The following is a 22,235-nucleotide window of genomic DNA, read 5'->3' as shown; positions in this document are numbered from 1 at the left end:
TTATAAAACAAAACAGGCTGTGTTTGTCTTACTTAATTCCCTCTACGTCCCTTGAAGAGGTTAAAGTTCTAAAAGAATACTTGTTTCTCTTTCCCTTCATAGCCTCATAGCCCCTTCCAAATTTACCTTTCAATATATCTCTTGAAACTTTTGTATTTCAAAACTTCAAAATTACTACTCAGCTCTTTTCACTGTGAATGCTTGAAAGTCCTCTATTCCATTATAAGTTGTTTTTTCCAAACCTTGTTAGATTATACTAATTTTTTCAGGGTAAGTTCTTCTTAGTTCTAAGCCTTTAGCTTTTGGCACTTGGGATACTGTACCCCAAAGTTTCTCCTTTTAAATACTAGCCACCAAGTCTTATGCTTCTGCCTCTGGTTCCTTCGTACATAAACTCTTAGTAATCTAGCTTAGTACTTCATATACTTTCCAGGCAGTAGGTTGTACATCCTTGTCAATACTGAGCTAACATACCCATTTACTTGTATAGTCTAGTTTTTATTAATGCTAACATCAATGTCACACTAAATGTGTATGTATATGCACATATCAATATTTTTCACTTTCAGGAAGTCATGGAGGGCTGATAGATGTTTTTATAGTCTCTAAAGTTAGACCTCTATTCTTATAAAGGAATAGACTGAAGAACAACTGAAATTGAAGAAAAAAAACCCACCAATTTCATGTACATCAAGAAATACCATTCAGTTCCTTTAGAAAGCATACTTTGTCTACGAGAAAGATTTTAAGTCAAAGCTTAACAGAAACCACACATGCAGGAGTCCAGTCTAGGCTCTCAAGTTAAACTTCGCAAATTGTGCCATTTATTGAACCACTTTATTAGTTGTGTCAAAAACTGAAAAGGTGGAGGCATCTGTTGACTTCTGCCTCTTCTTTACTACCATAGAGTAATATAAAGGAATGCAATGGATATCCCCCCAGAACCATTGTTATTGTTTTATTGATGCTTCTTGTCCATTTTCAACGAGGATGGTACAGTATTAAATCACACATGGCTGTGTGATTTAAAAACTGGTTCCAGGGGCAGCTAGGTGGCACAGTGGATAGAGCACCGGCTCTGGTGTCAGGAGGACCTGAGTTCAAATCTGACCTCAGATGCTTGACACTTTATTAGCTGTGTGACCCTGGGCAAGTCACTTAACTCCAACTGCCTCACCAAAACAAACAAACAAACAAAAACCCCCCAAAACAAAAAACTGGTTCTACCTCCTCTCCATACTTCTTTTTTGGGCTTAGATTTTTCTCAGCCTACCTACATGGTGCCAAGTCATGGTCAGTCCATGGGAATAACATAAAAGCAATAAATCCAGAGCACCACCCATCTTGAGGGAATAATCTGAGAAGGTAAATGCACATCCTGTTAAATACTGCCTGTCTTTAATTTGTGCTTGTTATATATGAGGCCATGACTCATGCTAACTGAAAATGAGACACTATGGAATTATAAGAAACCTTCAGTGTCAGATTTGATGACAAACTCTATAGTTCTTCATTTTCTAGTAATAGTGAAATACTCTTTCCTGGTCTTCTTTCTACTTATATGACCATTCCTCAGACTCCTTTGCTGGATTCATTATTTATGTTCCATGCCAGGTTCCCTCCTTGTATCTCTTCAATATTCTCATGCTCTATATATCCTCTTTCTTGGTGATATTATCAGACTATAGGGGTTCAATTATGAAGTATGTAGATAATTTCTAAGCCTACATATCTAGCCTCAATTCCATCAACTGTATAATAGAAGATGCATACAACTATATGTAGGAGATGCCTGACTGGCATCTCCTTCTGAATATTCAATCAGTGGATATCTAAACTCAACATGTTCAAAATGAAACTCATCTGTTTCCCTAAACTTGTCCCACCTCCAGATCTCCTAGGAATACCACCAGCATCCTTCTATTCACCCAGGTTTGTAGCATTAGAATCATCCTCCATATTCAATCATTTGTCAAGTCTTATGCATTCTACTTTAATATCTCTCAAGCTCCTACATGGCCTCTGCTTTAGTTCATACCCTTATTTCTTACTTGGTACATTTACTTCACCTTCTAACTAGACTCCTGGCTTCTAAAAGCTCTCTTCTCTGATCCACCTCCCCACACACACACACACACACACACACACACACACACACACATGCCAGAATAACTATCCTAAATTATGTAGTTTTGGAATTCCTTTTAATGTTTAAAGCAATGATAGTTAAATACATGATCATAATGGAGGGAGGCTTTATAAATTTGACTTTAAGCTTAACAAAAAAGCTAAATGAGAAAGAATGCTGTTACAACCTAGTCTGAATTTAGATTCTGGTGTGATATGTAACGTGTCATTTTCCTTAAAACCTAACTGCATTTAGTATAAGCCTCATGATACTACTCTGTGTCCAACACCAGCATAACTGAGTTCCATGGCATTACATGACCTGGTTTCAAGTCCCTCCTCTGACACATAGCACTAGTGATGGTGTTACTATGATCAAGTCACTTAACCTTGTAGCAACCAAAACAATATTCTGTGACCATAAACTGCATTTTATCGGGAGTCTGCTTATGGGTATTCCTTATAGTGGTAAAATCACAGGTGAAAAATAAAACAAATACTATTTTAAATCCCTAGGAAATTTTACCAATAATAAAACCAATGCTATCTTGTCAAACTTGTTTGCCCTAGGCTTCAAAGATTGGAGTGACCCTCTGTACACAGTGCTTTAGATTTCCAGAAAGTCATGAAATGAATTCTTAAGCATGCTAATTTCATCAGGTTCTAAATTTTGTCTAATACTTTACCAGGCCTGGAAGCTGTAAAGGACGTTTGATCCAAGCAGCCTACTCAAGAGATTCCATAAGCTAGGATGCCAGATCGCATTTCTTAAAATAGCAATGGGTTTCCTAGACCTATTTGGGCTCTATCCCAAAAGCCCGAGTCAACTGTTATAGTGGTTTTGGGAACACATATTGTAATAAAGTAGAAATCTGGTTCTAATCCAAGGGAGTTTTAGGTAGTAAGATTTAGGGTAAGAAAATCTTACTCTCCCTCCCCCGAAAAAGTTTGTTTTTCATAAATGATAGGGGATGGAGGGAAAACTTATTAGCCTTTTTTCTACTATTAAGAATAAGAAGAATAATTTTTGTTTCTTCAAGCAGGGCCCTTGAACAGGTCAGGCAGGGGTGATGATAATAAATGACAACCAATAACAAACTACTAGTGTGACTGTTCCTCTCCCTCTTCCTCCTTCCTCCTCCTAACTACCCAGAAGTTTAAGGTTTATAAGGAAACACTTGCAGATCATGCTACAGAACCGCCAGGCTCACTGCAGAATTCCTATGGCCTGAAGAGTGGGTAGCAGGGGTCAAGCCTGCAGTCTGGGAGGCCACACTTCCTGTACGAAGTGGTCACGCAGAGGTCTAGAGGAGATGTGGTCGTTAGGAGGAGACTAAAATTTTCCTACCATCTGCCAAAGGATATTTTTTTAACCAGGACAACAAACACACCTGTCCCAGCAATCTCCCCACAGATCATCATCATTGCATTAATCTGTGCAGTAAACATAAATTCCAGTATTATATGTAATTGCCAATCTGCCTGAAACATAACCTACTACTCCTTTAGATTTTTTTCTTATTAATACACTGTTACCCAAAATTCAATCTCTCACAGCCTTATAAAATTATCAGACTGACTTTGAAGGCCCTACCAAATATGACTGCCTAAATTTCCTGGTTTATTTTATGACTGCATCCTCTCCGTTACAGAAAAACTGACCTATTCATCATCATTCCCTGTCCTGACTATTCCCTGGCACATATCTGGAAAGCACCAGCCCCTCTTCATCTCCATCTCTTTAACTTCCTTAAGGTGTCGTTCAGGTGCCACTTCCTGTGCCAGCCTCTCCTCACTCCACTCTCTTGTACATATGTGAGTGCTCTTTTTCTTGAAAATGCTTGTGAAATTATTTTGCATTTATTTACTAATCTGTGTACACATTGCAGCCTCCAGTAGAAATTAACCTTCTTGAGAATAAGGGCTAATTTTGCTTGTTTCTGTTTTTTAGTGGAGAATCCCAGCACCCAACACATTGCCTTGCATATAGCATGTGCTTAGTAAATGTTTGTTCAATTATGAATTGACATTTGGGCCATTTCTGGAAGTATCCAGAATTATCAGGTTTTATTTGCAGTGAGGAATTTAAGTAGCCACAGATCCTCGAAAAATGGACCTGCATTGTAAACCAGGTTTACAAACAAACAAAAATGTTATTTTCAAATTGATTAGCACATTTCTATAAAGCTGTAGTTATAATGATATGTTGAACTAGAAAATTGTTCCAATGTTCATGTTTGCTAACATTATAAAAAAGTAAGTGGCTGATAAAGAAATTATTCTTATAACAATATATACTAGTCAGCTATCACAAAAGTATATGTGACTAATATTATAATAAATATGATGAAAATAATTTAATCTCCCAACCCTATCTTTTTTTCCCATTCTTTCTCCAAAATAAATGTCTTTTTCTGAGTCCCCTTTGCTGAACCACTCCACCCCTTCAGTATAGAAGATACACGAGGCTCTGTTCTTGGTCCCCATTATTTCAATTACCATTTTATATCATGTGCAAATAACTAACACTTATATCCTTTATAAATTCTGTTGAAGATACCACTGGCCTTCTAGTCACGCAGTTTTACAAACTTACAGCCATCTTTTACTCTTCTTTTTCCCTCATTTCCACTAATTAGTTGACAAGTCTTGCTGATTCTACCCTTACAACACTCCTCTACACTTACAAGTTCACACCTCATTAGCTCTTCCCTAGCCATTAGCTATTATTTTAGCTTCTTTATTGTTCTCCTTGCTCAAGTCTTTCTATACTCCCATTCCTTCTCTACACAGCTTCCCTTCTTTCCTACACAGCTCTGACCATGTCAGTCCTTTGCTTAAAAACAAAATCAAACTTTAGCAGCTCCCTAATGCAAACTCCTAACTCTTGAATTTAAGGTCCTCTATAATCGGGCTTTAAACTTTTCAACTTTTCATGTTTAGTTCATATCTTCCACATTTGGAATGCACCCTGGCCATCTGCCTCTCAAAAACCTATTTTTTTGAGGGACCTTTGAACACTAAAACCCTCCCTCATTAAAACCAAATTTATATAGGAAATATGTTCAAAAATGTCTCTTTCTGGACCTTCTCTGTCAGCAGGTAGGTAATGTGCTTCATCATAGGTCCTCTGCAGAAATGGTTGGTCACTGCTCTGATCAGAATTCTGGCATCTTTGGAAGTTGTTTCACTTTACTATTTAGGCTCTGATTCTGCTTACTTCACTCTACATCAGTTTATGCCACCCAGGATTCTCTGAAAGCCATGTCTTAAGTTATTTTATATAATACAATAACATTCCATTACATTCCTGTGCCATGATTTGTTCAGCCTTTGCTCAGTTACTTAAGAGGCTAAGATAATACCTTGGAATTTAATTCTTAACTGTTTTTTATTTCCCCCCTCTTAATTCTACCTTCAGGATCAGAAAGCTTGTTTTGCCTGTGACTATCTTCTTCTTGGTATTATTCTCCCTCTTAAAAAGTCCTCCTTTTGCCTGCCTGTTTCTATTTTGAGTTTTATGTGTTTCTTTACCAAACTATTTATCTGTGTGTTCAATCCTCTTTTGTCCATTTCAAATAAGAACGAGGTTCATCTGATGCCCCTTCCTCTATATCTGTGTACTCTTCTTCTCAGACATCTCAGTTTTAAGAAGTTTTCTTCCCTTTCTTCTTCCTCTCTACAGTGATCTATTCTTTTCCCCTCCTTTCTCTTTCTTCTCTCGAAACAAAACCAATCCACTTTGAAGACTTCTATTTTCCTTAACTCTCTCAATACCCTTTCAGAACAGTAACATTCTGAGGGGACACTTGTTTCTTCTCACCCTAAAAGAATGGTAACACTACATCTTCTTAGAAATGCTCAAATTTCTATTTCTAGGTTGGTCTTGATTCTTGTGTTTGTTGTATTTCAAAGTTCCTACTCATCTCTGGTCTTTTCATTGGGGAAAAAAAAAAAAGATTATCACAGGCAAAATAAGGTCCCTGATCTTGAAAGCAGGATTAAAAAGGGGAAAAAATAATAAAAAAAAGTCCTCTTCCATTATAGATCCATTTTTCTCTCTGTAGGAAGATATTCAACTTTTCATACTAATTTGTTATTGTTTGTAAGCCACTTTTCTTTATTTTTGGAATTCTGTATTATTCCAAGATCTCTTTTTATAGTAGAAAGTTTTAGGTCTTGTGTAATACTGAATGTACTTTCTGAAATGATTCTTTCTGGATGCTTGAATTAATTTTTCTTTGACATAGTATCTCTGGATTTTACAATGACATTCTTGGGACTTATCCTTTTGGAAAGCAGTGTATTCTGGGGGCAGTTAGGTGTCTCTGGATTCAGGAGGACCTGAGTTCAAATTTGGACTCAAACACTTGACACTTACTAGCTGTATGACCTTGGGCAAGTCACTTAACCCTTACTGCCCCGCAAAAACAAATAAAAAAACAACAACAAAAGAGAACGAAGGACAAAAATGATAACAAGAAAGCAATGTATTTTTTCTATCTTTTACTCTAGATATAGTCGATCTGATCAGTTTTCATTTATCATTTATTGAAATAGAGTCCATACTATTTTAAAGTCATGGTTTTAAGAGATTTCAAGTGTGTTTCTTATATTTTCTCCTATTTTTCAATTTTTAAAAAATTTTGTTCAATCTGTGTTTGGTTCAGTCTAGTTTTCACGGATAACATTACTCGGGTATCCTTATTATCATTTTCCCTTCTAAGTTTTTTTAATATCTTTCCAATTCTCTTCTCCAGAACTTTTATTTTAACTCATGCTTCATTTCTTCTGAATATTAACATAGTCCTTGTGGGAAAACTATTTTTTTACTTTGAGACTTTATTTGCAATTACTATGGAGTTATTACTTTTTGGATGACCAGATAGTAATTTTGTCAGTTTTTTCTTTAATTTTCTCATCTCTCTATCCTTAGTTTCTGATTTTGTATTTTGTTCAAGTTCTATGTTCTCACCCCTGCTGCACTCTTAGATGGGCTGGGTAGCCCTGCTTACCCTTATCCTGGGTCCCCTGGCTTCCTTTGTGGACACTATGATCTGCCACTTCTTTAGGATGATCCTTGAGATTTCAGTGCTGGCTCTCCAGGAGCCTTTATAGTGTCTCAGAAAAGACGGATGTTATAGATACTGTAGCCCCTGGGCCTACAATGTCCCAGTCTAAGTACTGGAGTACCAAGCCTATCATTGCTCATGGCAGCTTCCCTAGGTTTCCATGTTCCTCCCACTGGAGTTCTCTGACCACCTTTGGGCTTTCTCAGAGGCCTTTCTTCTACCCCCTTAAGACAAAGAATCTCGCAAGCTACCCATGTCTAGTTGCTGGCTGACTGGGGGGCTTAATCTGGTGTTCATTATTAAAGTTCAAGACGTTTCTAGAGTAGCTATATGGGAGTTGAGTGGTCCACCATATCAGCTGAAAGTCAGTCCTTATCTTATTTCAAGGCAGGGGCCACCTTTACCATAAAGCCTTTTCTAATAATCCCACTGGTTTTTGAGTTCTTTCTTTCTTTAGTTGTATGTACATATGTTGTATCTCTTAGTACCATGTAAGTTTCTTGAGGACAGGAACCATCTTATCTTTGTTTTCGTAGTGCCAAGTATAGTACCTTAGACATACTAGGTGCTTAATAAGTGTTAACTGAATTTAATTTGAATGTTTTCCCAAGTATATAGTATATTCACACAGAAGATCTCAAAGCAAAGAATCTACTTACATATTTTTCCCCCTTAAATTTATCACTACCATCACTAGCTACAGAACTGGATAATGATTTTGGTCCCACTGATATATTGAGAATAGCACAAGCCTCTTTTGTTTCTGATTTTAGTTCAGTATTTCTGGCTCCCTGGGGCCTGGGTTCATTGGCTCAGGCCATCTTTCCAGGGTTAAGTCTCTTGTTAGCTTTCTGTCTGTCAGCCTTTATCCTTATTAAATGTCTCTTTGGGGGCAACTAGGTGGCACAGTGGATAAAGCACTGGCCCTGGATTCAGGAGAACCTGAGTTCAAATCTGGCCTCAGACACGTAAATACTACTAGTAAATACTAGCTGTTTGACCCTGGGTAAGTCACTTAACCCTCATTACTCTGACACCCCCCCCCCCAAAAAAAGTCTCTTTACCCTTGCTTCTAGATGCTCCATCCAGGTAGCATCCAAGACAATGTTTTACCAGGTGTGGTCATCAGCATGCCCAGAAGGGGAATGTTGCCCTGAAGCCAACTTAACTTGTCTTGAGTCGTCATATTTCCCAGAAACAGAAACAGTGGATCCAGAGAATGCAGGAGGCCCAGAATGAGTCAAGGATGAACCCCCCCCACACACAAACACATGTGAGCTGACATAATTTGCTATTTCCAGCCCTAGTTAGACTCTTAATGTGTCCTTGAGAGTCAGACCAGCTATAAGACAGATGCCAGTCAGTCTGCAAACTGATCAACTGTTTGTGCAGCTGGCACCCTTTCAGATAAGCAGAACATCCTCCCTCCATGGTTCCATGTTTCCCAGCCCATCTGTTACTCCTCACTAATGCTCCCTTCCTTCTCCCATGCCACTCCCATTTAGGAGGGGATTGAGACCTCCCCTTTTTGTAGTTACCCAATAAATATCCAAGGCATTGTCTGTTTTGTGGGCTCCTTTATACAAGAAGTCCTCACATGGGTGTGCCTTTCTCGTATAATAAGTTACTACCCAAATCTTGTACAGTCGTGACTTTTGGTGAACACATCCTATAAAAATAAGATTTCAATAAAGTCCTTACATATTCAATAGGCTTGAGGGATTTGACTCTAGATGGAGAGCAGCCACAGGAAGTAAGGTCAGAATAGAGGCCTTCTTCTAACACACATTGGTTACTGGTGACATCATCTTGGCAATGCATGAGCCAACTAAAAGATCAAAGTACAGAAAATTTAGTCACTCAACAATTATGTACATCTACTCTGTGCTCAGTATTATGTTATGGGCTGTTAGAATATGGGCAGGAAAGAAAACACTATTAGATATACAGACAAGATCCATATACCTAGGATAAGTACAGAATAAAGCAATGCAAATCCTGTAGAAATTCAGAAAGATTATAGGCAGAGAAAGGCTAAAGAGAAGGGTCCTGAATCAGGCCTTAATGGAAAAATTTGGACTTGTTATAAAGGTTAGTGAGGAAAGGATGGCAAGCATAAGGGAATGAGAATGATAAGTGTGTATTAGGAGGTGGGGCAGAAGAAAATGGATGATATTCCATTACACTTATATCCCTCTCAACAGTATTCCTTTTGCCTGCCTGTTTCTACACTGAGTTTTATGTATTTCTTTACCAAACTATTTCTGTGTGTGTTCAATCTTCCTTTGTTTCATATAAGAATGAGGTTCATCTGATGCCCTTATCTCTTCCTCTGAATCTGGATACTCTTCCTCTTGCAAATGCTAATTTTGAGAAATAAGTTTTCTTCCCTTTCTTCCTCCTTTCTACACTAGTGTATTCCTTTTACCCTCCCTTCTCTTTTCCCTCTTCAAATAGAACCAATCCACCTCAAAGGCTTCTATTTTTCTTACTTACATCCCTCAATACACTTTCAAAAGAGTAACATTCTGAAGGGACACTTGCCTCTTCTTACCCTATTAGAATGGTAATATTACATCATCTTGGAATTCCTTCTAAATGTTTAAATTTATCTTTCTATGTTGGTCTTGATTCTTATGTTGTACTTCAAACTTCCTCTGGTCTTTGCATCAGAAATGTTTGGAAGTTCTTTATTCCATTAAATATTCATTCTGAAGCCCACCCCTCCTTATGGAAGATATTCAACTTTTCAGGGAAATGTGTTATTGTTTGTAAATTACTCTCTTTTTTCTTTTGGAATACTGTATTCTAATTTTCAGGGAGTTCATTACTTAGATAAGGTTTACCACTTTCCCTTCTAAGCTATTTATTCAATTTCTAATGCTTTCCTCTGTAGCTCTTATGTAATTAAAAAAAAAAAACCTCTTGTTTCATTTCATCTTGACATTCATGCAGTCCTTGTGAAAAATCTTTTTTTTCTTTTCAGCTTTTGCTTGCAGTTATTATTGATTAATTCAATTGCTAGATAGTCTGATTTTTTTAATACTAGTATTTAAAAAAATTTATACATTTCTCTAGCTTTAGTTCCTGAAATGGGGATTTATGGTAGATTGTATCTCTTCCTCCTATTGTTGTACTTTTGGATGGAATGAGTACTCCTATTTGCTCTTATCCAGGATCTCCTTTGCTCCTGTGCTGACCTTTTTGAGCTGCCAGGGTTTTTCTCAGTGCGTCCTCTGCTCTTGCTCCCTTTGGACACAGATCTTTGGCAGCTACCTTTCTTATTATCCATGGGCTTCCAGATCACTTTTTATGCAGTTCTGACATGAGAGAAGTCACTTAATGTAGTTTCTCATTGAATTTCTTCAAAATTTTTCAGATAGGTACAAATTTCAGCATTTTGCTGAGTAGGAGTATGTAAAGTGGGTATTTTGCCTCCTATTCAGGAAGCCATCCTGTCAGATAATCTGTATTTGATTTTTAAAGGAATAATCTGCCTTAAAAGAGTATGCAAATCATGATTTACAACACACTATTGAAATCACAGGTTCAGACAAAATAAAGGGAAAAAATATTATGTATGTAAAGAAAACTTCAATAAACTTTTGAGCATTAAGTATATTTCATTTTTTAAATAGGAATATTTACACAAAAAATACTCACCATCCTCGAAGAACCTTAAACGAATGTGGTGTGAAGTCTGTCAAATCAGAAATATGGTCTGTGAAATCTATACAGTTTCCTTGGAAATTTGGTTGATCATATGCTTTGAGCTATAAGAAAATAAAACCACAAATAAAAACTAGAAAAAAACCTGTCATCTATAAAAGCCAAAACAAAATCCATCTTCATTTACATAAAATCACAGCAATCAGTGATTATTTCAATATATTTCTTTCAACAAAAACAGACAGGAGAATCATCCATCATACAGTTCATTTCTGGATAACAGTATTGGAAGGTGTCCCTTCACAGATTCACTCTGAACATAACTTTATCATCTCACTGGAACCAAAATTAGGAAAACCTGAGTTCAAATCCCTCCTCAGACACATTATCAATTATGTGACCCTGGGCAAGTCATTGGATTTCTTCCTGCCTCAGGTTCCTCATCTGTAAAATGAGGATAATAATAACACCTACATCTCAAAGTTGTTGTAAGGATCAAATTGAGATAACATTTGTAAAGTGCTTTATGAATGCTAGGTATTATATTATTATCAATATTATCATCCTCCATGCTTCTGAGAATACAATTGTTCATTTAGCACTTTCTTCACCTTCCCATATTAAGTTCTAGCCACAGAGAGATCAGCCTGGAAAACAAATCCAGCCTCTGAAATTAAAATTTCTCCTTCATGAAAACACTACTTGTCAATTCTACTAGTTCAGCTAAATTTCCTATGGTGGTACCACATCTATCTAAAGGAAAAGAAAAAATTCTTTGTTGACCCAACATTTCAAAAAGAAAGGAATAAAATCAGTATTGCTTTTCTCTCTCCTTGACTTCCTAAGCCACAGTTAATAAAGGAAAATAGAGGGATACTGTAGAATAGAATCAATCTATTAATCAACAAGTGTCTATCCTGTACTAGGTGCTGAGGATACAAAGACAAAAAATGAAACAAAATTACTCCCCCCCCCCATTTTAATGTCATCCTGAGCTTACATTTTATCAGCTAGAATCAACATGTACATATAAAAGTATATAAAATAAATATAAGATATTTTTGGAGGGGAAGACAGTAGCAAATTGGGAATCAGTCAAGAAATTGTGACACAAAGGGAATTGTGTCTAATCCAGTGAATATAACCACTGACAAATGAATTTTTTCATTACTAGGTATCAAATGTATTATAAACCATATTGCCACCAGGTGGGAGACATCAAAGCAGGGGATCTTATAGGAAAGGTAGGAAGACTAACAACAAAGCACTTAAAAATAGTTATGAAATAGAAATGATGCTTCTTTTAACATACCAAATATGGAGGTTCATTTATCCCAAGAGGTTCCTGCAAAATATATACATTATACATTTAAAAAATATATTTTAAAAATTATGCACACATTCTTCATTGTCTTTCTGAATTACAAAAGTCCTTTTTAAAACTCAACAAAACGTTCACACCAACTTTGTGGTTCATTTTAAGGACCACTGGGACCAAAATACAAAAAGCTCAAAGGACAAGGGAAAGATGGATGAGTAGAGATAGAGAAGAAGCCAGGAAGTCACCCACATCTATACCAATAGTGCTGATATACGATTTTTCTGTTTTATTTTAGTCACTGTCCAGAACTAACACTTCTAGGAGTAATTTTCTGAGTTACACTGCAAGGCCATTTTACACCAAGGGTTATCTTAGCTAGTGATTTGTGAACTTAAAACAATATTTTTCAAACTGTATTTTAATAGTAATCCTTTGTAATTCTATATTTCTATTTTATAATTTAAAAACATATTCTGAGAATGGGTCCTCAGGCTTCACTACTCTGCCAAGAGAGTCCATGACACACAAAAAAGTTAGGAATCCCTGCTTTGCCCTGAGGGGCCCAGTGATTCTTGTGGCAAGTGACAGCACTGGCTCTGTTCTCAGGGAAATTATAGTCCTTTCAAAGGCAGGATCTTCATCTAAAACAGGGATTCCTAACCTTTGTTGTGTCACACATACCTTTGGCAATTTGGAGAAGACAATGGACTCCTGAAAATATTTTTAAGTGCATAAAACAAAATACACAGGATTACAAAATAAACCAATGGACCTGAAATACAATTATCAAAATATTTAAAACACAAATTCAAGAGCACCAGGTTAAGAATCCTAAAGGATCCCTTCTCTCCCTATGTTCCTAAATAGGCCATTCCAACAATGGTCAATTATCTGAAGACTGACTAAAGACAAGGAGCTCTGGTATTTACATTTAAATGACATTTGCCAATTATCTGTGCCACTTTCTAAAGGTGTTTATGGTTCCCTTATATGACCTCACTGTGGTCAATTAAAAAGGAATACAAGGGAACAAAACTAATCAATGACCTATATAATTTTTTACTAAAATATTTATAACAACTGATAGCCAACTTGCATGTATTCAATTGATAATATTGAAAAATTAACTCACCAGTCTAACAGGCCTTATTGACATGATTTGGTTGTTGGATCCTCCCCAATCAAAAAAGCTCTTGTATTTCCCTTTCTCTAGTACATACTGTTCTCCGCAGAAGAACCGCTGTTGGTAGCCAACCCAACTAACAGAGAAAGACAAATCAGAGAAATCAAAGTTAGGAAATTCAGCGATACCACAGGTAGTTAAGCTGTCTAATTTTGATAATAAAAAATACTTTGCATATTTCTGTAAAAAAAACTTACACTCCACTTTTAACATGAATAGATCTTGTTTCATTACCAAACCCGACTTCTTCCAAATCAGGAACATCCTGATTCATTATATTGACAAACTTTGAATTTTCCACATCAGACTCAAATAGTGTGACTGAAGATTCTATAAAATTCTAAAAATAGGAGAAAAATTAGGGTAAACACAAGTTGTTTTATAGGCAACTGTATTTTAGTTAAATTTTTTTATAAGTTAGAGAATGTGTGTATAAGGGATTTAATGCAGAACATGACTTCTACCTCAAAACAATTTTATTTCTGTTTATTCCTATTACTATGTGGGCCCTTTGAATAATACAAACCATATCCAATTTGAAATATTCAAGAAAATAACAATTATAACTGATTAATGGTATCATTTTCTAATTTAATTATGATATTTTAGTGAGGAAAAAATTTTCTAACAAATAGAGCTATCCTAAAATTGAATAGGCTCCTCTAGGATCCTTCTCTGAAGTTTATCAGGGCAAGGTTGGATGAGGGTTTTCTTGTATAGGTACGGTTTGAACTAGATTGTGTTGTATAATCGATATCTTATTGCTTATGCCTCAGTAAGTGGGAAGATGAGGGAGGAAAGAAGGGATAGAATTTAGAACCCAAAACCTTAAATAAAAATGTTTATTATAAAAAATTAACTAGATGTGGGCATATCTTATTAATGACTTGGATAAAGGCATTAGGTTTAGAAATAATACAAAGCTGGAAGAAACAGCTAACAAACTAGATAACAGAGTTGGATCAAAAGTAGTTTTGTCAGATTAGAAAAAGTAAGATGATGCTTAATAGAATTCATATTAAGTCTTATACTTAGATTCAATACATTGACATTTTAAGTATAAAATGACATGGTAAAGTATAGAAATCTGTCTAAAAAGTAGCTGGATGTTTCTGTAGATGCAAATTCAATGAGTCAGTAATATGATATGGTGACAAAAATAATTTAATACAATATTGGATTCTGTTGAGAGACATAGATTGTATAAATCATTCCAAGCATTTTGGAAAGCTTTTAGAACTATACCTGAAAAGTCACTAAACTGCATATACACCCTTTGACTCAGTGATACCAATAGGCTTATATTACTAAGAAATCAAAAAAGAGTGAAAAGGACCCATATGTACAATAATATTGATAGTAGCTCTTTCTGTTATAGTAAAGAACTTAAGGGTGCTGATTGAGGAAATGACAAAATAAATTATGAAATGAATGTAATAGAATATTTTTGCATTGTAATAAATGAAGGGATAGTTTCAGAGAAACCTGGGAAGACATGTATTAACTGATACAGAGTGAAGTGGGCAGAAGCAGGACAATGGATATAATGACATGGTAAAACAAAACAAAACAAAAAACACCAAACAACTTAAGAACTGAAAATCTTTCCTCTCCTTTCATCCAATTTTGTAAAGGAAGATGTAGAGAGTAGGGAAAGGGAGAAATTGCAGGAGGGGAAGAAGGAAGAAAAGCAGAAAGGAAGGAGGGAGGAAGAGGATGGAGAGAGAGAGGTGAGGAAAGAAAAGGGGAGGGAGGATCAATGAAATTTTTTTTTTTTAAATCCATAGAATAGAAGGCAGGCCAGAAAGTAATACAGACAAGTAGGTCTGCTTTTACAGTTACATGTTCAATTTATTATACACTTAAAAGGAAAAGTTGGGGCAGCTAGGTGGTGCAGTGGATAGAGCAGCAGCCCTGGATTCAGGAGGACCTGAATTCAAATCTAGCCTCAGACACTTGACACTTACTAGCTGTGTGACCCTGGGCAAGTCATTTAACACCAACTGCCTCACCAAAAAAGGAAAAATAAGCTATACATAAAAGACTTGCCCAGGATCATTCTGCCAAGATTCAGACCCAATACTTTCTGACTCTGAGTACAATGTTCTATTTATATTTTTAAGGTATCAGAATTATTTTTGGCATGTACCATATTTTTTAAGTATATTATATCCTCTACTGAATTCAAATACCTTTAGTTTCAAGTACCTCCTACTTGGCTCTATTTTTAAAATATTAAAAGAAAAAAGATTCATTCATTCAAAATTGGGCGTAGGATGCTCCGAATAATGAGCTAAAAGTTTCCTTAACCCATGTAAGTAGGCATAATAGACTAATGAATGCCTAATAAATGTTTCATCTTGACTATTATATTTTGCTTTATTTTTAAAAAAATACATTTTAATATTCATTTAAAATTTTTTTGAGTTCCAAATTCTGTCTCTTTTCAGTCCCTCCCCATCCACTGAGAAGGCAAGCAATATGATACTCATTATACATGTTCACTCATGCAAAAGATATTTCCATATCACCCATGCGGCAAAAATAAATAAATAAATCAACAAACAAACAAATAAATAAATAACCAATATGCTCCAATCTTCACTCAGAGATCATCAAGTATCCTTCTTGGCTTCTTTGGAATGGTCTTGGATCATTATCTTGCTCAAAGTAGCTAAGTCTTTCACAGCTGATCATCCTTACCATATTGCTATTACTCTGTACAATGTTTTGGTTCTTTACACTTTACTTTGTATCAGCTCATTTAAGTCTTCCCAGGTTCTGAATGGTTTCTGAAACCATTTTGCTCATCATTTCTTACAGCACAACAGTATTCCTTTTTTTTCCCACTGTTTAGAATTTTATTTTCCAAATTACATGTAAAAACAAATTGACATCAATTTTTTAAAACTTTGTATTCCAACTTCTCTTCCTCCCTCAATTCCCACCTTCCTGCTCCCAAGAACTCAAGCAATTCAATATGTTATACATGAGTAGTCATGGAAAACATCTCCACATTAGCTAGGTTATGAGAGAAAACAGGTAAAAACAAAACTTCATATTAAAAGTACTTAGGAGTTATATTAGATCATTGCTTTGCTGAAAATAACCATGCGCTTCCCAGCAGATCATCTTATACTAGTGCTGTTATTTTGTATACAATACATTTCACTCTGCTTCAGTTCATGTAGGTCTTTTAAGGTTTTTCTGATAGCATCCTATAATAACTTTTATATAGTACCTTAAACTTGACAGAATTTTCTTCACAACAGCCCAGCAAAGTAGGTACCATATGTTTTGCCATTATCATCAATCATCATAACTATTTCTCTCCATCCTATTTCCTCCCCTATGATATTTATTCTACTTTCTATCTTGTTTCACTCTATACCTCCTCCAAAGTGTTTTATTTCTGACTGCCCCCTTCCCTACTCTGCCCTCCCTTCTTTCACCATTCCCTCCTTATCCTCTTCCCCTCCTACTTTCCTGTAGGGTTAAATAGATTACTCCTCCCAACTGGGTGTGTATGTTATTCCCTCTTTGAGCCAACTCTGATGAGATTAAGGTCTTTGAGATAATTCTGTTTTCTAAATTTTCTTCCTCCTTCCCTCCTCAACCCTATGAAATCAAGCAAATCAATATGTCATATATGTGCAGTTATGTAGAACATCTTCACCTTCCTCGAAAGTGTTTTGCTTTTTACTGCTCCCTCCCCGAATCTGCCCTTCCTTCCTTCCTCTCTTCCTCCCCTCCCCCACCCCACCCCACCTTATCTCCTTCCCCTCCCACTTTCTCTCAGGGCAAAATATATTACTATACCCAGTTGAGTATGCATGTTATTCCCTCTTTGAACCAATTCTGATAGTAAGGTTCCCTCACTCCCCCACTCCTTCCCCCTCTTCCTCCATAAACTTTTTTCTTGTTTCCTTCATGTAAGCTACCTTTCCCCAGTCCACATCTCTCCTTTCCCCTCCCCCAGTGCATTCCTCCTACCCTTCAACCCTATTTTGAAGATATTATTATGGATCAGCTAGGTGGCACAGTGGACAAAGCACCAGCCCTGGACCCAGGAAGCCCTGAGTCCAAATTTGGGCCCAGACATAAGACAACCCTGCCCCACAAAAAATAAGGGTAAACAAAAAATAAATGCTTTACAGAAATCATACCTTCATATTCAGTTCAGACCTATGTCCTCAAAGTGTATTCATTTCAGCTGCCCTAATACTGAGAAAGTCCTTATGAGTTAGACTTATTATCTTCCCATGTAGGAATGTAAACAGTTTAATCATTTAATATCCCATATAATTTATTTTTCCTGTTTACCTTTTTATGCTTCTCTAGGGTCTTGTATTTGAAAGTCAAATTTTCTATTCAGTTCAGGTCTTTTCATCACAAATGCCTGAAAGTCCTCTTTTTTACTGAAGTCCCATTTTTTTCCTCTGAAAGATAACACTCAGTTTTGTTGGGTAGGTGATTCTTGGCTGTAGTCCCAGTTCCTTTGCCCTCTGGAATATCATATTCCATGCCCTCTGGTCCTTTAATGTAGATGCTACTAGATTTTGTTTTATCCTTATTGTAGCTCCACAGTATTTGAATTCCTTTTTTCAAGCTGTTTGCAATATTTTCTACTTGACCTGGGAGCTCTGGCATTTGGCTATAACATTCCTGGAGGTTTTCCTTTTGGGATCTCTTTCAGGAGGTGATTAGTAGATTCTTTCAATTTCTATTTTACCTTTGGCTTCTAGGATATCAGGGCAATTTTCCCTGACAATTTCTTAGAAGATTCTGTCTAAACTCTAATTTTGGTCATGGATTTCAGGTAGTCCAATGATTTTCAAATGATCTCTTCTGGATCTATTTTCCAGGTCAGCTGTTTTTCCAAGGATATATTTCATATTGCCCTCTATTTTTTTTTATTCATTTGGATTTGCTTTACTGTGTCTTGGTTTCTCATAAAGTCTCATAAAGCCTCCATTTGTTCAATCATAATTCTTAGGCAATTATTTTCTTCTGAGAGGTTTTGTATCTCCTTTTCCATTTGGCTTTTCAAGCTATTGACTTTTTTCTCATGACTCTCCTGCATAGCTCTCATTTCTCTTTCCATTCTTTCTTCTACCTCTCTAAATCTTCCTTCTATCTCTCCTACTTTCTCTTCAAAGTCCCTTTTGAGTGCTTCCGTGGCCTGAGAACAATTCATATTTTTCTTAGAAGCTTTGGATGTAGGGGCCCTGAAATTGTTATCCTCTTCTGAGGGTGCACCTCGATCTTCCTTGGTGCTAAAGAATCTTTATAATTCTCAACTTTCTTAGCTTGCTCATATTGCTGTCTTTTACTTGACTTTTAACTCCCTTTTACAATGGGGCCCTACCTCTGAGCTACACTGTCCCAAGCTTCAGAGGGTCCTAGGTGTTTTGGTTTGAGGGAGGGCAGGTTTTTCTCTTGACTGGCCTGTTCTCTGGTCTGAAGATAACCTCAAGCCAACTTGCTAATTAACCAGCCAGCAGAACTTTGTGTGCTGTGGTGGTTCTCAGCTCCAATGATGAGCCTATGCCCCTCCCCCACCTGGGCCTCCTACTACTCAAGATTTCTTCCTGGTTCCCTGCTGGGGTGGGATAGCCAAATTCCTCCTTAGGTCCTGCAGACATCCCTATATTTTCCCCCTGGCCAGCCATTCAGCCCTCACCAGACCACAAGTTCAGTTCCAGAAGACAATGGTACTGCAGCTGATTTGGAGGCTTGGGGGTAAGTTCTTCTGAAGTGCGTGCCTGGGGTCTGTGTCGGCATGATCGCAGGGTTGGACTCTTCTTGCAGCCCAGCACAGCCCCTTCTAATCTGTCTTTGGCTGGAAAATAATCTCCACCCATCTTTTTGTGGGTTTTGCTGCTCCAGGGGTTGTTTTATTGCTGTTTTGGGGGTAATTGTGTCAGGAGCTCTATGTGTTTAATGTCTTTCCTCTGCCATCTTGGCTCCACACCCAGCACAACAGTATTCCATCACAATCATATACCAAGACTTATTCAGCTATTTTTCAATTGATGGGCATCCCTTCGATTTCTAATTCTTTGCCACCACAAAAAGAGGGTTATAAATATTTTTGTACACATAGTTACTTTTTCCTTTTCTTTGATCTCTTTGGGATACAAATCTAGTAATAGTACTGCTGGATCAAAGTTTTATAGCCCTTTGGGCATAGTTTCAAAGTATTCTCCAGAATGGTTAGACCAGTTCACAACTCCAACAACAGTACATTAGTGTCCTTACTTTTTCATAGCCCCTCCAACATTTGACATCTTTCTTTTCTGTCACATTAGATAATCTAATAGGTATAAGGTTGTACTGCAGAGTTGTTTTAATTCACATTTCTCTAATAATTAGTGATTTATTGCACTTTTTCCATGACTAGAGACAGCTTTGATTTCTTCTTCTGAAAAATGCCTGTTTGTATACTTTGAACATTTGTCAATTAGAGAATAGCTTTTCTTTTTTATAAATTTAACTCAGTTCCCTATATATTTGAGAAATAAGATCTTAGGGAAATATGCTGTAAAATTTTCCCCCAGTTTCCTGTTTTTCTTCTAATTTTAGCTGATTTGGTTTTGTTTTGCAAAACCTTAATTCATGTAATCAAAAACTCTATTTCTTAGCTAGTACCAGGTTGTTTTAATGATTACTGCTGTGAAATATAGTTTTAAATTGGTAGGGCACCTTCCTTCACATTTTTTCAATGATTTTCTTGATGTTCTTGACCTGTTTTTCTTCCAGATGAATTTTATTATTTTTCCTAGCTCCATAAAATAATTTTTTGGTAGTCTGATTGTTGTGGCACTTAATAAGCAAATTAATTTAGGTATTAACATTCTTATTATTGTATTGTCCCTTAAAAGTTTGTAAATCCAACTGGTTCTGGGGACCTTTGCTTAATTTTTAACAGCATCAGTGAATTTGTGAAACGTGCCAGTCATTCTTTAAAGCAATTAGAAATTGTCCTAAAAAGTGACCAAAATTCTAGATTCTTTGACCCACAGATACCATTTCCCAAGGAAATCAAAGAGAAAAAGTTCAAATATATAAAAAAATATTAATAGTTGAATTTTTTTGTGATAGCAAGGAACTGGAAATAAAGTCTATCAGGTCGAAAATAGCTGAATAAATTGTGGCACATGAATACAAAGAAAGAAATAACAAAACAATTCAAAGAAAAGTGAGATTTTATACACACACACACATATGTATATGTGTGTGTGTGAGAATTGATGCAAACTGACTGTTACAACAAAGTAAATGGAAAATAAAAAACAAAACTGAATGTTATGTAATTATAATGACCAAGCCTAGACCGGAAGAAGAGTTGAGAAAATGTATCTCCTTTTTTACAATGGAGAGATGGAATGGGTCATGGAAGGTGGGAAGTAGGAGTGTAGAAAATGGCTTATACTTTCAGATACAGTTCATATGTGGGTTGGTTTTGCTGAACTATTAATTTTTCACTTTCTTTTTAAATCTTTGTTTAAAGGGAGGTCTATCCTCCTTTAGGAGAAATAATATATTGGGTAGGAAATGTGATATAATAGCAAAATACTGGTTTAATAAAAATAACAGAAAAATTGGCTTTGTACATCTGTTGAAAACTTCAAAGCTTGTCTTCACTTAGAGATGAAGAACTACTACTAAGAAAAACAGATGCACTTTTCTTAACTGTATCAGTACATTTCTTTCAGACGCAAGTAGTTTCTAGCTTACTTTATACTGACATATGTAAGCATAAATATAGATTCCCTTATTTGTCTGCATTTCTGCATAGTCTGGATAGGAATTTTTCAAATCCTGAGAGGGATGACTGAGAAAGAGAAAAGGAACTAATATGTACTAATAATCCCTGAGTAGTAAAGATTTGTTTCTCTGAGCATCCTGAGACATCACTAGAAAGATGAGTACAATTTTTTAAGAAGTAATATATATCCCATAATTTATCACAACAATATGGCAAATAATATACTGAACCAGGCAGCTGACTACTTTACCCTCATGATATTCAGGTGTAAGTAATATAATTTATACTTTTCTAATCTGTACAGAATTATGATAGACTTACAATGATTTATAAGAAAGTAAGTGCGAAAACAAAGACTGAAAAACAGTGAAAACTTACTGCTTGTAAGTATCGGAAGGACAATAAAGTGCTGGTCAATGTCTCCCAGGTACTAATGTCTTCATATTCTCCCTCTTCAAGCAAATACTGTTGGCCTTTAAAATGTTCTTTTTCATAAGCAACCCACCTAGATAAGTGCATAACACAAATTCATCAGTTAAAAAAGTTGTAGTCAGTGAGCGTAATAGAGAAACAATACAAATAACCTAATTGATTATTACAAATCTAATTCTACAAACCAACACTAGCTTTCTTTTGGCTTAAAAACAATAATCCTCAGAGCCATGAGGCTTTTTCTCAAACAAGGGATTAATTGTAGGCATGCAACAGAACCATCTCTTTTTTGGATGTTTGCAATGTGATCTGATACCATATGCTTCAAAACAAACAGTTCTGTTAGAAAAAAAATACAAATAAAAAAGAGGAGAAAAGACAACTACCACCAAAATGAATCCTGGAAGGTTATTCCCATTTTTAATTACTTATGCCCATGAGCTCAAGCTTAAGGGTTTCTATGGTAAATCATTTATCCAAGACTTGCATTAAAAAAAAATAATGACACTAGATGTCAAGATAATTGCTGTTTTTGGAGGGAACAGGTAAAAGCAGCTAGGAAAGCCGGAGTTGCTTTGCAGAAATGGTCTTAAAGCCTTAAACTTATTTATTTATTTAAAGACATACATATATATATATATATATATATATATATATATA

At 36.1% G+C, this 22,235-nt stretch overlaps 1 protein-coding gene across 1 annotated transcript in view; it reads right to left on the bottom strand.

Annotated features, from left to right (window-relative positions):
* Positions 1 to 22,235, bottom strand: part of CRYBG3 (crystallin beta-gamma domain containing 3) — a 144,018-nt gene that overhangs the window by 23,491 nt on the left and 98,292 nt on the right. Inside the window, exons 12-17 of the mRNA XM_043997303.1 lie at positions 21,522 to 21,648; positions 13,570 to 13,712; positions 13,322 to 13,448; positions 12,181 to 12,213; positions 10,863 to 10,972; positions 8,901 to 9,027 (exon numbers count right to left, since the gene is read on the bottom strand). Coding sequence (XP_043853238.1) covers positions 8,901 to 9,027; positions 10,863 to 10,972; positions 12,181 to 12,213; positions 13,322 to 13,448; positions 13,570 to 13,712; positions 21,522 to 21,648 — 667 coding nt within the window. The remainder of the gene's footprint in view (positions 1 to 8,900; positions 9,028 to 10,862; positions 10,973 to 12,180; positions 12,214 to 13,321; positions 13,449 to 13,569; positions 13,713 to 21,521; positions 21,649 to 22,235) is intronic.

The sequence above is a fragment of the Dromiciops gliroides genome, chromosome 3 (assembly GCF_019393635.1).
Source record: "Dromiciops gliroides isolate mDroGli1 chromosome 3, mDroGli1.pri, whole genome shotgun sequence".
NCBI classification, from domain to species: domain Eukaryota; kingdom Metazoa; phylum Chordata; class Mammalia; order Microbiotheria; family Microbiotheriidae; genus Dromiciops; species Dromiciops gliroides.
Note: the sequence above shows the minus strand (reverse complement) of the source record. Positions and strands in the feature narration are given on the sequence as shown.